Genomic DNA, 21,674 nt, shown 5'->3' on the forward strand with positions numbered 1-21,674 from the left:
GTCATCTTCACGACCGTCGCGTCTTCACCTTCACGATCGTCGTCGTCTTCATCTTCACGATCGTCGTCGTCTTCAGCTTCACGACCGCCGTCGTCTTCATCTTCACGATCGTCGTCGTCTTCAGCTTCACGACCGTCGTTGTCTTCAGCTTCACAACCGTCGTCTTCAGCTTCACGACCGTCGTTGTCTTCAGCTTCACGATTGTTGTCTTCAGCTTCACGACCGTCGTCTTCAGCTTCACGACCGTCGTCTTTAGCTTCACGACCGTCGTCTTCAGCTTCACGACCATCGTCTTCAGCTTCACGACCGTCGTCTTCAGCTTCACGATTGTCGTCATCTTCACGATCGTCGTCTCCATCTCCACGATCGTCGTCTTCATCTCCATGATCGCCGTCCTCTTCATCTCCATGATCGTCGTCTTCATCATAATCATTATCGTCGTATTCATAATAACCGTAGTCTCCATCGGCATCATCATCGTCGTCGTGTTTGTCATCATCAAGGTCTTCGTCAATGTCGTCGACGTTATCACAGTTGCAATCATAGTCCTAATCATCCTTATTTTCGTCGTCGTCACTAGAATCATAGTCTTTATTACTATTAACATTGTCAGAATTATCAGTGTTATCATCACTATTATAATAGTATCATCGTGAAATGTCTGGTCATCGAATATAGATTTCAAAAAATTTCAGCCGGCATATTCTGTTAGTTTCTATATCAACATTGGGCAACCACAACAATTACATCTGGAGCCGTGTAGGCCTGGTGGTCAATGCTTGTAAAATTAACAACTTGAGAAAATGCAGTTGTTATGATAAATGACTGTACATCCACTTCTCTCTTAAATCCGACGTTGGAAGTGTTACCATGAAGCAACTTTGGGAGGAAAATATTAATTAAAAATATAAATAAAGTAAAATGTCTTTATTAAGAGTCACGCACTTCTGTAATCTCAGCACCAGACGGTCCGGTAGCCAACATGCAGCTTCAGTTAATACACCGGGAAATTGACCTTGTACTTATTCCATATAAAACAATTAAATATTACTCATTAAGCGATAGCTGCGTGCTCGCTCTTGATTAAATACTCACGGAAAAGTGCAGTGCTAGAATATTTCTCAAACAGTGTAAGGATTGCGTGCGCATTCAGGAGTAGCTCTGTTAATACGTTTAATTCGACCTTCATTCGGGAAATACAGGCCGAGTCTGGCAACAGCTGTCGCCAGCATTATAGTGAACACCCTGTATTTAACGTATGAATCTCCTAGCATACGCGTACAATGCAATACAGAAACATGACGAGAGGTGTACTCGATAGTAAAATGACGGAATATTTTGATAGAACTGTCATTTTGCCTCGCTTGGTACGATTTTACGAGATGGTTTGGAAATTCGTATTGAAAAAGTAAGACTAATGTTTCTTCTATATAGGCTAGTTCTTGGGCGAGATATGTTCACTGTTCAAATGGAGTACCTCACTCAGAATTATGTGATTTCTAAATTTTGTATTACTAGATGTGCGTAAATACTTACACAGAAGGATTCTGAATCACGTTCTTTCACCTATATGAGACAGAAAGAGGAACAGGACTGTAATCTTTGGATGACAAGCGCTGATTTAGAGAAAAACTGGAACCTTAAAGTCAGTTCATCAATATTATTGATACTATGAAAGACCAGTGCTATTTATCTCCCCCCCCCCCAACGTATTATTTATTTTCCCATTCTTCCGTCTGTATTTGCTTTATCGTCCTTGTAACTCCATTACATTTTATCTTTCAAAAGAAATTCCATTCAGATAATTTGTCCTTCACACTAGACATACATCTAGGTCAGTCTTGCGATGGTGATTAATAATTGCGAGCGAGAGCTCTTTTATGCCCGCTGCGCGCGCGCGGAGCTCTTTTACCTGTAAACATTGCTGAAGGATGTACAGATCTTAGAACACAGCGCATCATGATGGAACGGAAGCGCTTAAAGCTTTCAAAGAAGAGTGGAAGATACAATATTTATGCTTCGAACATGGTGGTGAAGTCTAGTGTTTGTTGTGTAAAAAATATATCATTTGCAAAAAAAGCAACATAAAACGGCATTATGAGACGCAACATGAAAAAAAATATATGCATTATTCAGGAGAAGAGAGAAACAAATTCATTTCGGAATTGACATCGAAGGTAATAGTAATATACGTTACAAGAGCGGTATGTTGACGTTTTCATGTTCGAGGAAAAGATTGAAAAAGCGAAACGTAGTTGAGCTTTTTTAATTTCCGAGAACATGAAAACAAACATACCGCTCGTGTATCGTACATTATTTTGTGCGAAGATCGTTTATCACATACCTGAAAGACGAATTTCTAATTAGTTGCAATGAAATCTCCATGTTAGTTTCTGTTTAATGACGGCAACTTCGGAAAACCAAAATATCTTTCAACACTGTTGCTATAAAATGTTTTCTGTGTTTACTATACTCCAGCCGGCCGTGATATTCGTCTGTCTCTGCGAACTTAAAACAAACGGTAAGGTTATGTAATGATTTATTTTTCATTTTAATATTTTAACAATATTATTTATATAACATATTGCAGTAATAACATCGGCATCTGGAATCTTGTTGATTTTTTCACGGCTTTCTTAATGTTACTTGTATCAGGAATGCAATGTTTCGTGGAGTAGTAGACTTTACTTAATTTTTGCAAATATTTAAAAACAATAATTAACATTGCAATTTATGTGAAATTGCAGTGGTAAGTTTCCAATTTATAATTATTACTATGTTAAACGTCTCTAAAAATAATATGTTAAAAGCCTAAAGCAGTAAAATGAATGTGGCGCTTAAGCGGTAAGAAGAGGGAAATTGTTATGTGTGTTACGTTGGGAATACTGAATGTGGTATTTCACACTTACCGCGTATTGGTTCTGTGCGGGAAACAAGCAAATACGCACGATCTCGCACAAATTAATTTACATTTGGGTCAGTAGATTGTATCTAGATTCCTTTTATTTCTTTATTTTAAATGTATTGTTGATGTTTTATTTGTTGCTTGTTTCTGGATATTTACTTTTATTAGACTACGTGTTTCTTTAATTTAGAAATAATATTTTATCTTTGATTGCACTTTAACTTATGCTATTACTAAGCTCAAAATGCTAATTCACTTTTATTCCAATAACTATTTTCAGGATTTTGAGCAAATATGAACTAAACATTTTGAAAACTTTGATGCAAGAAGCTTTTTTAGTAACGTCAATATAAAACATACTTAAAAATATAATTTCAAAACTATTAGACCTAATTGCACCAAATTTAGTACAGATGATATTATTATAGATCTGTTTATATAGTTTAAATTTCACAAATTTTGGCAAAAATTGTGGAAATTTTAAAAGTCATACATATCCCCTTAAATGATTGACCCCAAAAATTACGATGGCTCTCAATATCTTAATTTAATCAATTTGCTTTCCCCCCCCCCACCCGTGTTACGTGCATCTCACAAATCACTCTAAGAAAACTCACTACATAATCACGACTGGAGAGTAAGGACTATATGTCCACACCTGTGGAGTAACGGTTAGCGCGTCTAGCCGCGAAACCAGGTAGCCCGGGTTCGATTCCCGGTCGGGGCAAGTTATCTGGTTGAGGTTTTTTCCGGGGTTTTCCCTCAACTCTATATGAGCAAATGCTAGGTAACTTTCGATGTTGGACCCCGGACTCATTTCACCGGCATTACCACCTTCATCGCATTCAGACGCTAAATAAACTCAGATGTTGATAAAGCGTCGTAAAATAACCTACTAAAATAAAAAAAATTCACAATCACACAATCAATATACTCTATTTCAATCAATATTGCCATTATTATTTTTTCAACAAACACTCAAAAGTACTTAGAGATCACACACGTCGAGCAGGTAGACCCTATTAGTTTCTCCTAACCAATGAAGTGAAGTATTTACATAATAAATAATTGCTTTTAACAATAAAATGGTTTACATACAATTAACTTTTCCTATTTCTCTTTTTGTTCCTAAAAACCCTTCCCTTTGCGATTTGTTTACATATGTAGGTGAATCTTTCAGCGGGTGAACACCGATTAAAAATATTTACTACTTTAGGCTCATTAGTACTAGCAAGACATTTTTTATCCCTTAAGGACATGGACAGAAATGAAATAATTGAAATATTACTCTGAAAGCACCCATTCTTTCATAAAATAAAAAATTACGTTTATAAAAGTGCCCAGTTGCTCAGAAAAAAATAAACTCGGTTATTATTTATCGTACACAAAATCTTTAACCACGGTAAAAATTCCGTTGGATTGGCAACACTGGTCTCTCATCCCCAAACTGTAAGTAAACGTTGCAATTGTCATCCAAGGTTCTTAATTAATATCTTTCTTCATTGTCTCATCTAGAAGAGAGTTACAACTTGGAAGACGAGACATGAACTATGAACGGCATAACGGGGAAGCATTACGTCTGCGAAAGCGGATCATCTGCGCATATCAAGGCCATAGCTCAAGTCTCGCCTTCCGAGCTGTATGCAATTCAGAATCGGCCTGTCCTGTGATCTCTACGGAAGCGAGGTCTGGCGGGAAAAGAAGCCAATTATCTAAGGAGACTCTACCTAGAGCTGCCACAAGGAGAGCGCTACGGTGGTTTGCGAGCGGGCTGGCAGACAGGGGTGGCAAAAGCCTACAATCTGTAGTAATTACCTGAGGCGACGGCACCAGCCTTTTCAGCGAATGACAGCCATCAAAGGAAAGACAGAAATTAGGTACAAAGACCTGCAAGCAACGATAATACATACACAGGGAGGGAACCAGACTCGCCAATTGCAAAACTAGCTGGTATAAGGAGTGGTTATCTAGCATCCTATCTGCTATTTTGTCAAAACTGCCCGGCGTGATTTCCTAACCTTAACAATTAGTATAACTACAATTTAATTATACTATCAGCACTTTTTAACAAAAAATTCATGTTTAAAATATTTGTATTTTGTAATTTATTTCTTGCAAATCAATTTTATATTAAAAATTAAGCTCTTGAATTTTCAAAACTTCAAAATTTAAAAATAAAATCATACATTCAAACATTCCAAAAATATTTATAATTTAACTTAATATAGTGTTATCTCAAACTGTTCATGCTTTTCTTCGCGCAATATAATTAGGTACATAATATGCATACATAGGCTATATGAAAATTAGCTGGAAAAGTGTCTTATTGAAAATATGTTATTTATGTAGCTGAAACAACGTTCTTTTATTAAACATTTGAATTTTTAAAACTCTAAGTGTTTACACCTAACTTTCTTTCAAATTGTGGTTTGAAATAATGTAAATACTGAGTTACAAAACTGAGTTATTGTTTTATGTAAAGTATTCATTTGGTATAGAAAAAAAAACATTCAGGATGATATTCATATTCTCCACAGTCTTAAACGTATTTTACATATTTACTTCTGAACAAACTAATAATTTTCCAAAATGAATAGTACAATAATGTCCGTGATTCATAGGTAACAGTATATTTCAATGCATGAAGCAATCTGGAAAATTTAATAGGCAATGGAGTACGAATAAGGTGATGATGAAAACATGTTAAATAACTAAAGTTACTAAAGTAATATGTTTTTGTAGTTTCATTTTTCTTTGATTTGTTTTTTATTGTATAAAAAATATTAAAGAGGATAGCAATTTTGATTGTTCCTTAAATCAGTGTCTTTATTTGAAAGTCAGAACACAAGGAATAAACGAAAAAGTCACGGGACAATTACTACACCTTTCGAAATTTACACAAAATGAAGCGTTTATATCAAAAAGTTTGTTTTAAAGTGTATAAATTAATTACAAATACTCCTAGATCAAGCACAAAGAAAAAGAAAACTGAATGACGATCCCATATTTTTAGTACATTGATAAATCTGGATTTATCGATCAAATTTTCCACCTCTCCAAGACCAAAAAAAAAGTTCCACCTCTACAAGATACAAATATTCCATTATATCACTAAAATGGCTATTGTCTGTTCTCCTGAAAATTTATCTTTATATTTGTAAATTTAATGTTTGAGTTCTTGAATAAAGTATAGCCTACATCAGAATCAGCGAGTTCTAAAGTGAACGGTTAGAATGAAACAATATATAACTAAGCAACAGACAGCTCTGATAAATGCTAAGACTTAAATTCGAATATTATATTAAAAACAGTACATTACATTATAACCAGACATCGGATTCTAGGGCAAATGCCTATTTTGTTTCTTTAGGAGAAAAGTAAAAATAATTATTAATATTTGTGTTTCATGGAAATTGAAAGGTATTCAATGAGTTTTATAGTGCCCTAAAATGCCCTAAAACGGTTATTAGAGCCTAATTTGTTAATATTCGCCTAAAAATGCCTAACTCACTGTAAAGTTTCGCATTTTACTCTTACTTTTTATAATTTATACATGCATTCACTGCGAAATTTAAGGCATTTAAAAAGTGGAAAGTTTGCTTCACACCGGTCATGAAACCATTGATAAAGGAAACAAAATGTTTTGAATCTCACGACACTCGCAATAGATTTCACCGAATTTAACATGTTTGGAGGCATAAATGCCGACAAAGAACCAACCTTAGTTTTGAAGCAGGCAACAATCACAACATGTGCTCCTACCGATTCAGAGATATACTATACTATAAAAATGACTGTTTTCGGTCTGAAACCGATTAGCTGTACTGCCCTTCAGAGTGTCATAAAATCACAATTTTTGGAGAAAGAGTGTTTTTGAAATATTTATGAAAAGTCGTAAAACTGCGAATTAGTAGGGTAAACCATTACAAAATATTTAAAAGAATGGCCCTCCTAGTGTTAACACTACCAGGAAATGCAACAATAAGTGGAACTTTGTATTTTTGTCCAATTGAATCTCAATAACAACGGTTCATTTGAATGCTCGTTAACAGTTTCTCTTTCCCTCACCTTATTTGTGTTGAGAAGTTTTGAGCGGTAGGACGTTTTCCTGTGAAGTTTAACGCGATAATGCCGAAAAATATAAGTGCAAAATCTACATTGATCCGGCAATGGCTAACAGAATATTCAGAATTCACTTATGATGGAAAAATAATATTCTGCAAGATTTGTAGCAAACAGGTATGTAACAATAGTTGAAATATATAAATTCTATTAATTTTAATGAGTAGGCCTATAATATTTATACATTGACTGAGCTATCCTGAGGTATAATTCTTTTTAAGACCACTACACTTTAACCTTTTAAATTCCGATAGTTAAAGTATTTGCAGGTCATTAAAATTTTTATTGTTCGAACCCACTAACTTTGTGATAGAAATACGGCAATACAACAATTAGAATTAGGTGTAAATGTTCCAGTAAGTATTGATGTTTCTATTGTATCTAATTTAAAATTTGCGCCTCTCACATCAGTTTCAGTTGAAAGAAGTTTTTCTGCTTTCAAAATGATTCTCAGTGACAAAAGGCAAAGGTTAACTGTGGAGAATTTAGAAAAAATTCTGGTGGTGTACTGTGCAGATAATTATAATAAAGTCTGAGCATGGAACTGAATTTCAATAACTTAAAATGAGTAATCTTGATATTAATAATCATTATTTCATTAGTTTCAATATATTAAATTTGTGCAGCTCTGTTTATAATTATAATATAGTATTCTTTTTTAATGTTTAAACATACTTTTTTGTGCGTATTTTAGTGCATAACTAAAATTTTCAGTGAAAGAAATAAGTATGATACTTTGATGTGCCTAAAATGCCTATTTTCATTAAAATAGAGCCTAATTTTACAAATTTTGAGCTTATTTTAGGCGCCTAAAACTGCAATTTTTAGTGCCTAAAAATCCGATGTCTAATTATAACATACAGATTATATATTACAGACCTACATTCATTGAGGGACCAAAGGTACTGGAATAAGCAAGGTCTCCTAAAAGCAACAATAACAAGAAAGCTTATAGACTCACAATGTACAGAAGTGTGGCGTCAGCTTGCCAGGCTTGACACCCTGTCGAATCTGGGCGCGTCCAAGGGAAATTTTTAGTGGGTGAAGCAATTTTGGAGCAAGTTTTCTAAGAATACTCCGTTTTCTTTTTTTATAATCTGTCCATTTCCACACAATTCACAATTAAGTCTAAAGGTGTGATTATTTTTTAGATACGAATCGATACTTTACTCGACGCTATAACTTAAAAGTGTGTTTGTTTGAAAATTATTGGTTTCTTTTTTTCATTATTTCGGTTATTCTCATATTCAGGGTAACGAAAGTACTTCAACATCTCGCTTACAACTTGTAAGGATTATTACACAATTAATCCCAGCGACCTTTACAGATGTTTCTTCTGTCGACCGACCAGCGAGATCCCCTTCCACCGCTGTCACCAATGTTTGCATCCGTGAATTCACAACTATTCGTCAAACTTACATACTATATTATTAATATTAACATTCGATACTCATCCTCCTCATAGTAGCTGCTGGTAGTGTTGTCCATGTTATATAATACGTAATTCACATCGCATTGTTTGAGAATCTGTTTCATTAAACCTATTCACTAAATTTAATACTGTTTTTCTACATGAAACTGGACGATCAGAAACTTTACGTCAAAAATATTCAAGTATTATGCCACAGGACTTTTTTTTCCCGTATGTACTGCACGTTTTCAAAATGTGTACACGTTTACGTACTGAATATGTAACCACTACAAAACATAACACATCGTAAGAGAATATAGTGCACTTTTTCTTAGCTGATTCACTAAGTGTCTTTACTGATGGCCGTCAAGGGCAGACTGACACAGCTAACGAGTGGAGCAATCAACCTGCTGCAAGCCCCAGAAGAAAACATAAACGTAAATTTCGCTCAGTCCTGTGTAGAGAAACAATACTAAATTTAATGAATACTGTGACAGCTACGTGAGATTCGAACTCACGACCAGCGTCCCGCAAGAGAGCAGATCGCGCGTGAGCCGACACGGGCTCCACGGAGCACTGAGGGACGGCGCGCCGCGGAGAGAAGAGAGGGGAAAGGGCCTACGCGGCGAGGGAGTTTGCGCGCGCATCTGGTGCTGGCAGAGAGGAGAGGGCTCTGGATTGTTCTGGAGTGCTATCTCTGGACACGCGTCGAACTTTCCAGGCTACGTCGCTGTGGTTATAAAAGAAGAAACGCGAGCGAACTTGAGCAGTTTTCAGTTTATTCAGCCATTCAGTGAGTAAGCCAGTGAACAGAGCAAGCCAGCCAGTCTTGTGTACCGGAGTTCGACGTGAGTGTGCGTCCGCAACTGTGTCAGCATCCGAAGGCCTGAGTTCGAGTGCAGTGGACCGCAGTTGGAAGGACCTGAGTTCGAGTGCAGTGGGCCGCAGTTGGAGGGACCTGAGTTCGAGTACAGTGGACTGTCTCTGAAGGTCTGTGGTTCGAGATACGGTGAACTCGAGTGACTGAGCTAGAAGAACTGTGAACGAGAACTGACAGTTCTGATTTGTAAATAGTGCTTTGTAAATATTAATTAAGATTAACAGTTCATTGTTGTTCGTAATAGTCCAAGTAAATTGTCATTGTCGTCAGTGGAGTGCACTAACGAGTACTGTGTTACTGTGTGGAGAACAAATCCTATTGTTGAGATAATAAAGTTACATTGTTGTCTAGTTTAAAAACGTTACAATACGTTTAATGAAACTGTTCTATGACTGATGTGAATTATGTATCTCTCAAGATGGGCAACACTTCTAGCTGCTACTGTTAGGAGGGTGAGTACCGAATGTTTTTAATTTTAATAGCTCGTAAGTTTTAATCCAGCGAAGCGCTGTAAGTTCGCGGATGCAAGCAGTGTCGGTAGCGGGAGGACCTGTAACTGCTTCGGCCGACAGAATAACCAGGAACGTTCTCACCCCACTTTTGAAAATAATTTTGAACTGTGGAAAAGACAACACATTCTGTAAAGACACGGAACAGAAATGGATATACCACAGGATCTCATAAATTCTAAGATATTGGAAGTCTAATTCATAATTAATCGCTGAAACGGAAAGAAAAAAAAAAGTACCCTCACCTATAAACTAAAAAATTAGACCCCAGTACCAGAAAAGTATAGAGTCCTTTACCCAAAAGTACCTATCCATCACTCGATAGCCCCTAATCAACCAGAATATTGAAATTATCGATGATCCAACTCTAGTATTTCGATACACAAAATTTATTCTTATGGATAAATTATCACATCGTAATATGGGTGGAATTACCAATTTGCTGTGTGCAATCATTTGCTACTGAGAAACAAAGAACATACACGGTGTTCACAAAAGAATTGTGGGGTTCCAAACCATTACATTTTCTGTAACTTTTAAGTTATAAATTAATGACAAGCTTCAATCGGAAGAATAACTGTCCAAGTTTGGTGTACATGATTCAAAGTTCCTCAATCTGGTCACTCGGCACACTCTAAACGGTTGTAAAATTCCTGCCATACCTGATCGAGCTTGTCTGTTGTAATGATCACCACAGCACTAGTGATCTGTCCTGGAGATCCCGGAGGGAACGAGAAATTTGGAGTATGTAAACTCTGTCTTTCACATACCCTCACAAGAAGAAATCACCATCTACCAAGATAATATGTTAGAACAATGGTTATTTCCACAACTGAATAATGATTACAACGACTACATTTTCCAACAGGATGAAGCTCCCCCTTATTTCCATCATGGTGCGAAACTCCACCTCAATCGTGTTCTTTCACAGCGCTGGATGTGCTACAGATGCCAGTGGCCACCACGGTCCCTGGATATAACACCGTGTGATTTCTTTTTGTGGGGGTATGTGAAAGGCAGAGTTTACGTACCCCAAATGCCTCGTTCCCTTCGGGACCTCCAGGGGAAAGATCACTCGCTCTCTGGAGACCATTACATCAGACAAGCTCGATCGGGTATGGCAGGAATTTGACTACCGCTTAGATGTATGCTGGGTTGCCAAAGGTGCGCACGTTGAGGGACTTTCAGTGATGTACACAAAACTTGGACATGCAAATCAAGATTTCAGGTATAACTCCCTGTAAAGTTGATTTGAATAATTTCGAGGGAAAAATTGTTCCGGAGCCGGGTATCGAACCCGGGACCTTTTGGTTTAACGTACCAACGCGGTACGTTGGTACGTTAAACCAAAAGGTCCCGGGTTCGATACCCGGCTCCGGAACAATTTTTCCCTCGAAATTATTCAAATCAACTTTACAGGGAGCGTTGGTACGTTAAACCAAAAGGTCCCGGGTTCGATACCCGGCTCCGGAACAATTTTTCCCTCGAAATTATTCAAATCAACTTTACAGGGAGCGTTGGTACATTAAACCAAAAGGTCCCGGGTTCGATACCCGGCTCCGGAACAATTTTTCCCTCGAAATTATTCAAATCAACTTTACAGGGAGCGTTGGTACGCTAAACCAAAAGGTCCCGGGTTCGATACCCGGCTCCGGAACAATTTTTCCCTCGAAATTATTCAAATCAACTTTACAGGGAGCGTTGGTACGTTAAACCAAAAGGTCCCGGGTTCGATACCCGGCTCCGGAACAATTTTTCCTTCGAAATTATTCAAATCAACTTTACAGGGTGTTATACCTGAAATCTTGATTTGCATAATACACGTCACTGTTCATTAACAGAAAACCACAATTTAAGTCACACGGAGTTAGTGTGCACTCGAAGTTGGTTGCTTGACGGTTGTCAGCCCACTTTGAGGTCTGTGGATATAGAGGGAAAAATTGGATCGGTGTCGGTTAGAGTTCCCGAGTAGCTCAGTGGTAGAGCGTTGGTACGTTAAACCAAAAGGTCCCGGGTTCGATACCCGGCTCCGGAACAATTTTTCCCTCGAAATTATTCAAAACTTGGACAGTTGTTCTTCCGACTGAAGCTTGTCCAATTTACAAATTAAAAAATACAAAAAATACAGTGGTTTGAAACCCACCATTCTTTTGTCAATACGTTGTATCTATCTTGGAATATTATTAGTGAAATGGGAGGCTTTATCAAACTTCGCGAGAATTTGCTTCAATTCCAGATAACAATTGTTAACTTTTAAATTCTCGTTAAATATAGCCTAGTATAATATGTTTCCTCAACACCGATCAATAAATAATTCATGATCCGTTAGTCTTACGAGTAATTAATTAATTATTCCACTTATTAGTATTCAAGAAGGCCATGCATATTTTGTAAAAGCAGAGGTTATGATACAAAAATGTCCTGGTTGGTCAGTCATACTAAAGAGAGTCTGCATATCAAACACACTTTGTTGAAAATAGGTGCCGTTGTTAGGAATACAACTATGAAAAACAACAGAATACAGAATAAGAATATACAGACAGAAAGGGAATATGCTTTTAGTGCTAATGTAAAGGCATTAAATATATTTAATTTGAGATTATAGACGTTTCATATTACCAAGAACTAATGGAAAAGCAAGAAATGCAAAGAATTTGTATGACAAAAATCTCTGCACCAATAATGAGACACGTTGTCTATTTAATCTTGATAAAGTCGATAATAATTAGTAAGTGACCCATTTTCATTGTTGATGTACTCGTATTAGTTCTTGCTGAATTTTGTATGTATAAAATTTCTAAATGATTTATTGATGAAGATTTGATTTTATCCACGAAATAATATTCAAATCGATTCTTGTGAGGAATGTTCAGGTAATACATGGCATTTTAGCTATTTAGATCGTTTTAAACTTAAAACCATCGTTTAGCTGCAGAGAAGTGTCTTTCTACTCGCTTACGGCCAACCAATTTCCCGATTAGATTGCTCTATTCTCTGTACATGCACGAAACGAAGTACAGCACTTGTGTTTAAAAATTATCTGCCATTTTATTAAAATAATGTTTACGAAACTTATATCATTATTATAATAAAATACACTTTTTTTTTTTTTTCATTTAGTACATTCAATATGGCCAACTGCATAATATTTCTTGTACGATTCAATAATAGTCAAATACAGAACTGAACAAAATCCTGTCCTCAAATTTGATAATCGATTTGATAAAGTCAGAGATTATGATACTTTATGAAAAGCTCTTTGATAATAATTATTAACTTCTGATATTCAACTTCTCCTGAGCATGGTGAGTGTCGTTAAACCAAAAAAGTATTGCATAATGTACAGAGTGCGAATGAAATAACCTTGCAGATTGAGAGGGCCGATAGGGTACACTTAAATGAATAAGAAATCTAGGTTACGTTTTGTGATTAAATGCACGGTTAATTAGAAAATTAAGTTGGAAGTTTCAGCAGTCCGGCAACAACGTCGCTAACACATTGCTATATCTCCCCGTAATACAGATGTAAGGGGTTCAACGAACTCAGGCCGGTCTGTTTGTCTCAATGAACTATCTCCCCTCCCCCTTTTTGGTTGCAATATTGCAAGCTGGTCGCATCGGTCAGCTTCAAATGAGTGGTTTTTAAATCAAATTTACACGAAACTGTCCACGCTATTGAAATACGCCAGAAGAATAAATAATTATTTATTAGATTTTGTTTCGATATGGACAAAAATCACGATTCCACTCGCAATAGTTATCAAATAAACATTTGAAAAAAGAAATCTGAGAAAATTATGTATGTACTTTTCACCAATATGGTATTAGGGCCTATACTTTTTTTGTTACATACAATATGAGCTATTCACTCTGAAAATCTGCAGAATTATTTCACTTCCATCCTGTATAATTATTTTATCAGTCTTGGAAGTAATTGTTTTGGTTAGAATTTCTACATCGGAAATTTATTTTGGAGCAGCTATAAAATCAGCAAGCTACTGGGCACTGCACGGAGGGAGAGACACGAGTTTGAAGCCATGCTTGGTTTTATCGTCCTGTTTCATAGTTAAACAGTAATTCGCACAGAAATGAATCCCAGAATAATACTTAAATAACTGTTTAAAATTGTCGAGTAGGCATCAGACCAATTCAGTTTTCCTGAAGATGTTATTCTGTCGAAATTATAACAGTATGAAATTCTAGTTGCAAAGCCATGCCATTGAGGCAACGAACTATAGCAAATCAAAGATTCGAACCTTAAGACAGAGGCAAGTGTGGAAAGTACATACGTCATAAGTTTTGAAGTTATCTAAGTGATCTGTAACTTGGTCCGTCTTGGCAAGCTAGCTGTGATACAAGATATTATATGCCACCCCATTCGCTGTTCTCTTGCTCCTGAAACTCACCCTGAACCAGACGATCGTGGGCTTGTGGTTGTCGTTGCCGTCCACTGCGTCACATGGCATCTCCAAGGTCTCTCCAGGCTTCCGCAGGTACAGGTTGTGTGGCACGATCGTGAACATGGGGGGACGCTGCACGATCACGTTGATGGGGGGCGAGGGGCCCTCCGTGCCGAGGTCGTTGCCTGGGGTGCACGTGTAACGCCCGCTGTGGGATTCGTTCACCTGCAGCAACAGACAAGTTGGGGATTTTTGAGGAAGTTAGTTAAATAGGTCTACATATTGTACTTTAAGTTGTCATAGCTAACAAGCAAACTTTCTGATGGGGGCAGATAAAAAAGTTAATTTTTTTTCTTCCACCATGCAACAATTACCTCCATTATTTTGCCGTAATGTTCTGCATAATAATTAACAGCATCCAACCACGTTCCCCAACGGGTCAAGATTGGCTGCGGGGGTAAGGGTATTCCAGGGGCAATTATTTGGAACAGCAACACTCTCATTGTAGTATGTTTGATTGAATTCTTGTCTGCACTGAACAAATGTTAAGCTTTGACTATTCCAACCACAGTATTGCAAAAACAAGTGCTTACATAGGTATACATTAGCTGTAGCTGCTCTATCTATTTGGACCGGTCGCAACTCTTAACATGAACTGCTTATACTAGGAGACCGGGAGGTCGCTCACCTCCTCTATACTACCGTACATCGGCAACCTGATTGCATGCTGCGTGTGGCAATTCAACGAAGTCTATTCATTACCTTAGTAAAGTAAAGGGAACCATTTTTGCCGTAGAAAACGCCAGGCACATTGTAGGGGTCGAACAAGAAACCGTCCTTCTCCCAGCGGATATTCGTGAGTGGCGGGTTGGACAAGAAGTGGCAGTCCAAAATTCCGGGCCTTCCATACGGCAGGTACACCTCCGATAAGGCCTTCACAACCTTCGCCTTATCTGCAGACACACACAGATCAAGAATTACATGGAGCATGTGAAATGGACAAACAGAATAAGAAACGAAGCTGTGTTGGAAAGAGTGGTTGAAGAAAGAATGATGCTGAAACTGATCAGGAAGAGAAAAATAAATTGGTTGGATCACTGGTTGAGAAGAAACTGCCTGCTGAAGGATGCACTAAACGGGAGAAAAGTTCGGTGCAGAAGTAGATATCAGATGATAGACGACATTAAGATAGGCTATAATATGGATCATATGAGGAGACTAACAGGAAGACAGAAAATAGGAAAGACTGGAGAATACTAGGTTTGCAGTGAAATACCTGTCCTTGGGCAGAGAACTATGAATGAATGAATGAATGAATGGATGAATGAATGAATGAATGAATATAATAATAATAATAATAATAATAATAATAATAATAATAATAATAATAATATTGATAAAAATATATAAAAACAACTTAGCGAGATTGAACACAATTTATATAAGCATATTTATTTATTTATTTATTCTGGTGTAGTTAAGGTCATCAGGCCTTCTCTTCCACAACACCAGGAATACAAATACAATAATAGAAATACACAGAAAAAATACACTATATACAAAGTAAAGCTTCACAAGAAATAAAGAGAGAGAGCAAAAAAACACTATAAACAAAATAAAGCCACACAAAAATATACACAGGTTGCAGTCACACAAACTTCAAATGATTAATTAATTGTATCCTAGCTAATTAACTAACATAAACAAGAAACTTGCAATTTTAATCTAGATTAAAAAAGAAATAGAAAAAAAAAAACACAAATCAATACTTCTAGCAATACTAAAAACATTAACTAAGACAAAATTTTCAAATTTAATTTTGAATTGTGATAAAGTCCGGCAGTCCCTGACGTCATTAGGTAACGAATTCCAGAGGCGAGGTATTTCTACAGTATAGGAAGATGAGTATAAAGACGTTCTATGATGAGGGATAGAAAGAAGTGCTTGATGTCTGTTTCGAAGAGTTGTAAGAAATTGAAAGCGCGATAACATAGTCATCAGAAAAAAAGGAGACGATATGATAGGATGATATGATAATGTGTAATATAACGTAATATTCGACCATCGCCGTCTGAGGCGATTAATGGACTCTCACTTTGAGAGAGGAACAGAGGCTAAGGGTATTTGAGAATATTGTGTTTAGCAAAATATTTGGGGCTAAGAGGGATGAAGTTACAGGAGAATAACATAATTAGGAACATTAAATCAAGACGTTTGAGATGGCAGCACGTACGGGCGAATTCAGAAATGCATATAGAGCGTTAGTTGGGAGGCCGGAGTGGAAAAAAAAACCTTTGGTAGGCCGAGACGTAGATGGGAGGATAATATAAAAATAGATTTGAGGGAGGTGGGGATATGATGATAGGGATTGGACTAATGTTGCTCAGGAACGAAAATTAATAGAGATGTAGTAAAAATAATATGTTATACAACTAATTAACTTCAAATGCCAATATGTGGAAATAAAATTAATGTAAATTATGTTCATGAATAATACAGTTTTTGAAATATCATATTCTTGTAAAAAAAAGTTTTGGGTGCACCTCCTCAATAATAAAATTCAACTATCGTGACTTAATTACCAATTTGTTACATAGTGGTCGCATTTTAGCCTCAGAATATTATGGAAGACATTAGCCATTCTGTATATGTGTGCAAATTTAACTACAAAAATATACGCCCTTCTCAATTTCGTGTCTGGAATGAAAGTTGCAGCATGTTAGGAACGAAAGTAAGACCATTTTAAATTTTATAATAGAGCTTAATTCTCGGGTCACATAAGGGGCAAAAAATTAACAACCAAAGACTTAATAAGGTGCTACGATTGAGCTCTGAAGTTAATCTGATGAAAAAATGTGGGCCTATGAATTTTTCCATATAAATATTATATCACATGGATGAAAAAATATACTTTCCTAATTAGCACTTAAATGACTATATTTTTAATTTTTGTGTCTTTTAAATATGTTTATCATTTTATCTAAGCGGCTATTAGTTTTAATGTTATACATAAATCATGGATGAGTGTCGAGTTATAATCCCGATGAATGACGATTATTCTGTTCCTTCAGAAGAAAAAGAGAATTAGTGCGGGATTCAAAGAAAAAGGAGAAGATGGAAAAGAGAGTTTGGACTAATGTTAAGATCTGCTTAATGTTATTTAACTGCACAATGAAGAAGAACCGATAAACTATGCAAAACGCTCAGTCAAACAAATTTTCGAAATAGGAAGTCTTTTGCTTTAAATCATTATTATATTCCACAATTTAAAGCTCATTGACCTGCATAATGGACTCGTCTTGAATTAACGTTGCTCGGAAAATTAAAACACGTACGTAGTTCCTATAACGTCCACTAAAGCGCTGCCAGCGTGCTTCTTTTCCTTGTCTCCCATCACCGGATCCATCTAGCGTGCATTTAATAGAAACTTGTAGTCACTTACAGAAAAACTACTGAGTGTTCATTTCAAAGTGTGTCATGACGTCACTGTTGTTGGGTCACCGATTTGAAGCGAGTTTCAGTTTATATGTTAGAGAAGTTGCCTATTATTTAAGGCGTTCTTCAATCTGAACTTGAGAATGTGTACGGTATAACTTGAACGTCGTAGCAACAGATGGCGGTCTGTACGGTCTGTGTGCTACCATAACCTCTTTCGAACTGTGTTTTGCGCCGGCAAGTCGTACGCAGGGTATTTGTTATCATCGGTTGCGTACGGTAACATTCCACAACACAAATCAAATGCTCCGTGTCCATGTTGACCGTCGAAGTTAATGTCAACAAACACGTAAGTAATCGTCTTAACCCTCTCCCCATATCTCGACAGTACGTATTTCCAAACAGTTCACATTCCTGCCACTACCGGCGTTACCGTACGTATCGGTACGTACTCTTCAGAATGAACGCCGTACTTGCTAGCCAATTTCTCTGCCTCTTAGATTATACACCTGAGCTGCGGAAGTGTAGGAAGATTGAATTCTCTAGGCTCATCAGCTAGCCACATGACGGCATGCAGCGAGCCAAGACACATTTTGAACTGAACACCCAGTAGTATAGATCACAATCGTTGATTAAAAAGAAAGTTCCTATCTTTGCGAAAACGACAATATTTTTATTGCGAATTTTCGCGTTAGATGTGTTTTAGAACGTAATAAATTACTTCGGCGAAAAAAAAAAAAGTATTAAAAATTTGCATTTCAATACTTTTTTAAACATTAAAATGTACTGTTTGAACATCTTTAATTTGTGAACATAACATTCACTCTTCGTACAAGCTGAAAGCTAGAATTGGTAAAACGCACATTCCAAAGAAGATTAATAGATCGCCCAACTTCCAAACAATTTTGAAAAATATTGGAGTGCAAGAGGTCAAATGACTTTATTGTCAAACGCCTGGCATTAGAAGGCAACAACAAACAACAGCAACAACTTCCAAACAGCCTTGGCCTTACTATAACACCAGCAAACAAAAGCAACCTTTCAGTTGTTGATATTTTAGGAGCTTTCTCTAATATTCAGTTGTAAAGATGGGTCGAATGTCGACAGTTACACTTCATTCCAGAGCTAAAGAATTTGCTAGTGACGGTCTTCATGTATCCGAGACTATTATTTTAATGTGCGGGTAAACGGGGAGAAACGAGACTCAGCGTCTGAACAGTGTTTAAAATATAAAGAGCATGTACACCTTAGAGGAAAAAGTGTAGCTCCTAAAAGACAAGCATGAGTGAAACCTTTTTCATCATTATCTTGACTTCTAATACATAACAGAGCGTTATTTTTTTCACGTAAAAATCTCTTTCCAGTTTATATGATAATCTTACAACTAATTAGCGAGAAAACGCGAAATATCATATTTTTATCGGGATTTTTTTTTTCGAAATTAATGGGAAATTTTCTGGTCTCCAAATATCAGGAATGTAGTCTGGCGATGTATGGAGGAGGGATATTTTTTATGTAGTGTACTTTCTGCAGAAAGTTTGTCTCGTTGCAGTGTTTACCATACCAAAGAAATAATAAAATTCTGAAAGTACACTACTGGATAAAGAGAGTAGACACACATAATACTTTGCTAAAAGAGTTTGCTTAAATGTAAACAAACAAAAAGAGAGAGAAAGAGAAATATATATATATATATATATATATGTGGTGAAGATTACGGAAGAACAGAAGTAGAGGAAGGGAAGGAGAAGTATTTCCTCAGGTATGTAGTACCGGTAACTTAAGAATGTAGCAGTAACGGAGAGAAGAAAAGAACTGAGAGAAGAAAATAACAGAGAGAAAAAAGAAAGGAAAGATGAAAAGGACAGAGAGAATTAAGATGACGCAGAGAAGAAAGATGACAGAGACGAAAAAGGACGCAGAGAAGAAAAAGGACACAGAGAAGAAAAGGGCGGAGAGAAGAAGGAGGACGCAGGGAAGAAAGATGACGGAGAGAAGAAAGATGACACAGAGAAGAAAGATGACAGAGACGAAAAAGGACCTAGAGAAGAAAAAGGACACAGAGAAGAAAAGGGCGGAGAGAAGAAAGAGGACGCAGAGAATGAAAAGAACGGAGAGAAGAAAGTTGACACAGAGAAGAAAGATGACAGAGACGAAAAAGGACGCAGAGAAGAAAAAGGACGCAGAGAAGAAAAAGGACACAGAGAAGAAAAGGGCGGAGAGAAGAAAGGGGACGCAGAGAAGAAAGATGACGGAGAGAAGAAAGATGACGGAGAGAAGAAAGATGACGGAGAGAAGAAAGATGACACAGAGAAGAAAGATGACACAGAGAAGAAAGATGACAGAGACGAAAAAGGACGCAGAGAAGAAAAAGGACACAGAGAAGAAAAAGGACACAGAGAAGAAAAAGGACACAGAGAAGAAAAGGGCGGAGAGAAGAAAGATGACACAGAGAAGAAAGATGACAGAGACGAAAAAGGACGCAGAGAAGAAAAAGGACGCAGAGAAGAAAAAGGACACAGAGAAGAAAAGGGCGGAGAGAAGAAAGACGACGCAGAGAAGAAAGATGACGGAGAGAAGAAAGATGACACAGAGAAGAAAGATGACAGAGACGAAAAAGGACACAGAGAAGAAAAGGGCGGAGAGAAGAAAGACGACGCAGAGAAGAAAGATGACACAGAGAAGAAAGATGACAGAGACGAAAAAGGACACAGAGAAGAAAAGGGCGGAGAGAAGAAAGAGGACGCAGAGAATGAAAAGAACGGAGAGAAGAAAAAGAACGAAAAGTGAATGAGGAAAGAGGAACGAGAAAGAGGGGAAAAGCACAAAGAAAATATAATGAGATGAAAAGAGAAGAAGAATGTGAATGATGTGAGAAGGAATAGGAGAAAAAGAGAGAAAATAAAAAGAGAAGAAATTGGAGGAGAAACTAAAAGAAACCGAGAAGGTGAATGAAGGAGAGAAAGATTTAAATTTGTAAGAGAGTCCAACAGCTGAGGAACAAACACGTCGGGAACGTTTTTGCTCGTGACTGCTTTCAGGGTCATGAGACCACATTGAGGAGGCGGAGGAGGAGGAAAAGTAAGGTTAGAGAAAGAGAGATATGGGGAATGAGAAGTTTGAGAAAAACGAAAAGGAGAAGGAAGCAGTGGAGGAAGAGAAGGCCAATAAGAGAAGCTATGTAGGCTATGCCAGCAGCTACTCACACTGCACGTTGAGGTAGGCGCTCGCCGTCTGCGTGTCCCCCTGTTCATTCTTGACGACGCAGGAGTACTCGCCGGGGTCTGATTCGTCCGTGGGCGAGATGACGAGCGAGCCGTTCCTTATGTTGTACCGGTTATGCATGTCGGGGATGTTCACCAGGGGCACGCCGTCCTTGTACCACGTCGCGACGGCGTCCTTGTCCTTGGAGACACAAGCGAATTCCGCAGTCTCTCCGGCCAGCGTCGTCTGGTTGATGGGTGGAATAGTGAGCAGCGTACCGCCTGAAACAACAGACATTTACTGTCTCTCACTTCCTTGCTTATGTTATGCCTGGAGGGCGGATTTTGATATATTTGCATGTTTTATTCCTTGAAGGTTAAAGATATACATGTATGAGAGGAAGTCAGGATAGGAGAAGAAATGTCAGAAGGAAGTGAAACAGGGAGAGGAGTACGACAAGTATGCCCTTTATCACCTACCAGAGGTCTGCATCGGACGTTTTCGCTCGAGCGCCAAGTAGTTCATAGCATAATCCGATAAGTAACGCACATGCATGATGGGTAAAATTGTCACGAGCGATAAATCCTCGAACGGTATAAGCCGAGCGTTAGACATTCGTTCTTGTTACAGTGATGAACTGTGTAGTAACATCATAGATATTTATCATTTCAAAACTTTGCAGTGTTTAACTAAGCTCTCCACAGTACAACTACAAAACTTGCTTTAAAATGTAATATAAATGTTGTAGGGAAATGTTCCCCACCCCCCAAACACACACAGGGGTGATTTCGTTTTTCCCAAATCTGATA

General features: G+C 37.4%; 1 protein-coding gene across 1 annotated transcript in view; it reads right to left on the reverse strand.

Moving 5' to 3' along the window:
- bdl (borderless) overlaps nucleotides 1-21,674 on the reverse strand; it is a 191,576-nt gene that overhangs the window by 65,908 nt on the left and 103,994 nt on the right. Inside the window, 3 exon segments of the mRNA XM_069819236.1 lie at nucleotides 14,233-14,451; nucleotides 14,989-15,179; nucleotides 20,868-21,146. Coding sequence (XP_069675337.1) covers nucleotides 14,233-14,451; nucleotides 14,989-15,179; nucleotides 20,868-21,146 — 689 coding nt within the window.

This window comes from Periplaneta americana, chromosome 2, assembly GCF_040183065.1.
Source record: "Periplaneta americana isolate PAMFEO1 chromosome 2, P.americana_PAMFEO1_priV1, whole genome shotgun sequence".
NCBI classification, from domain to species: Eukaryota; Metazoa; Arthropoda; class Insecta; order Blattodea; family Blattidae; genus Periplaneta; species Periplaneta americana.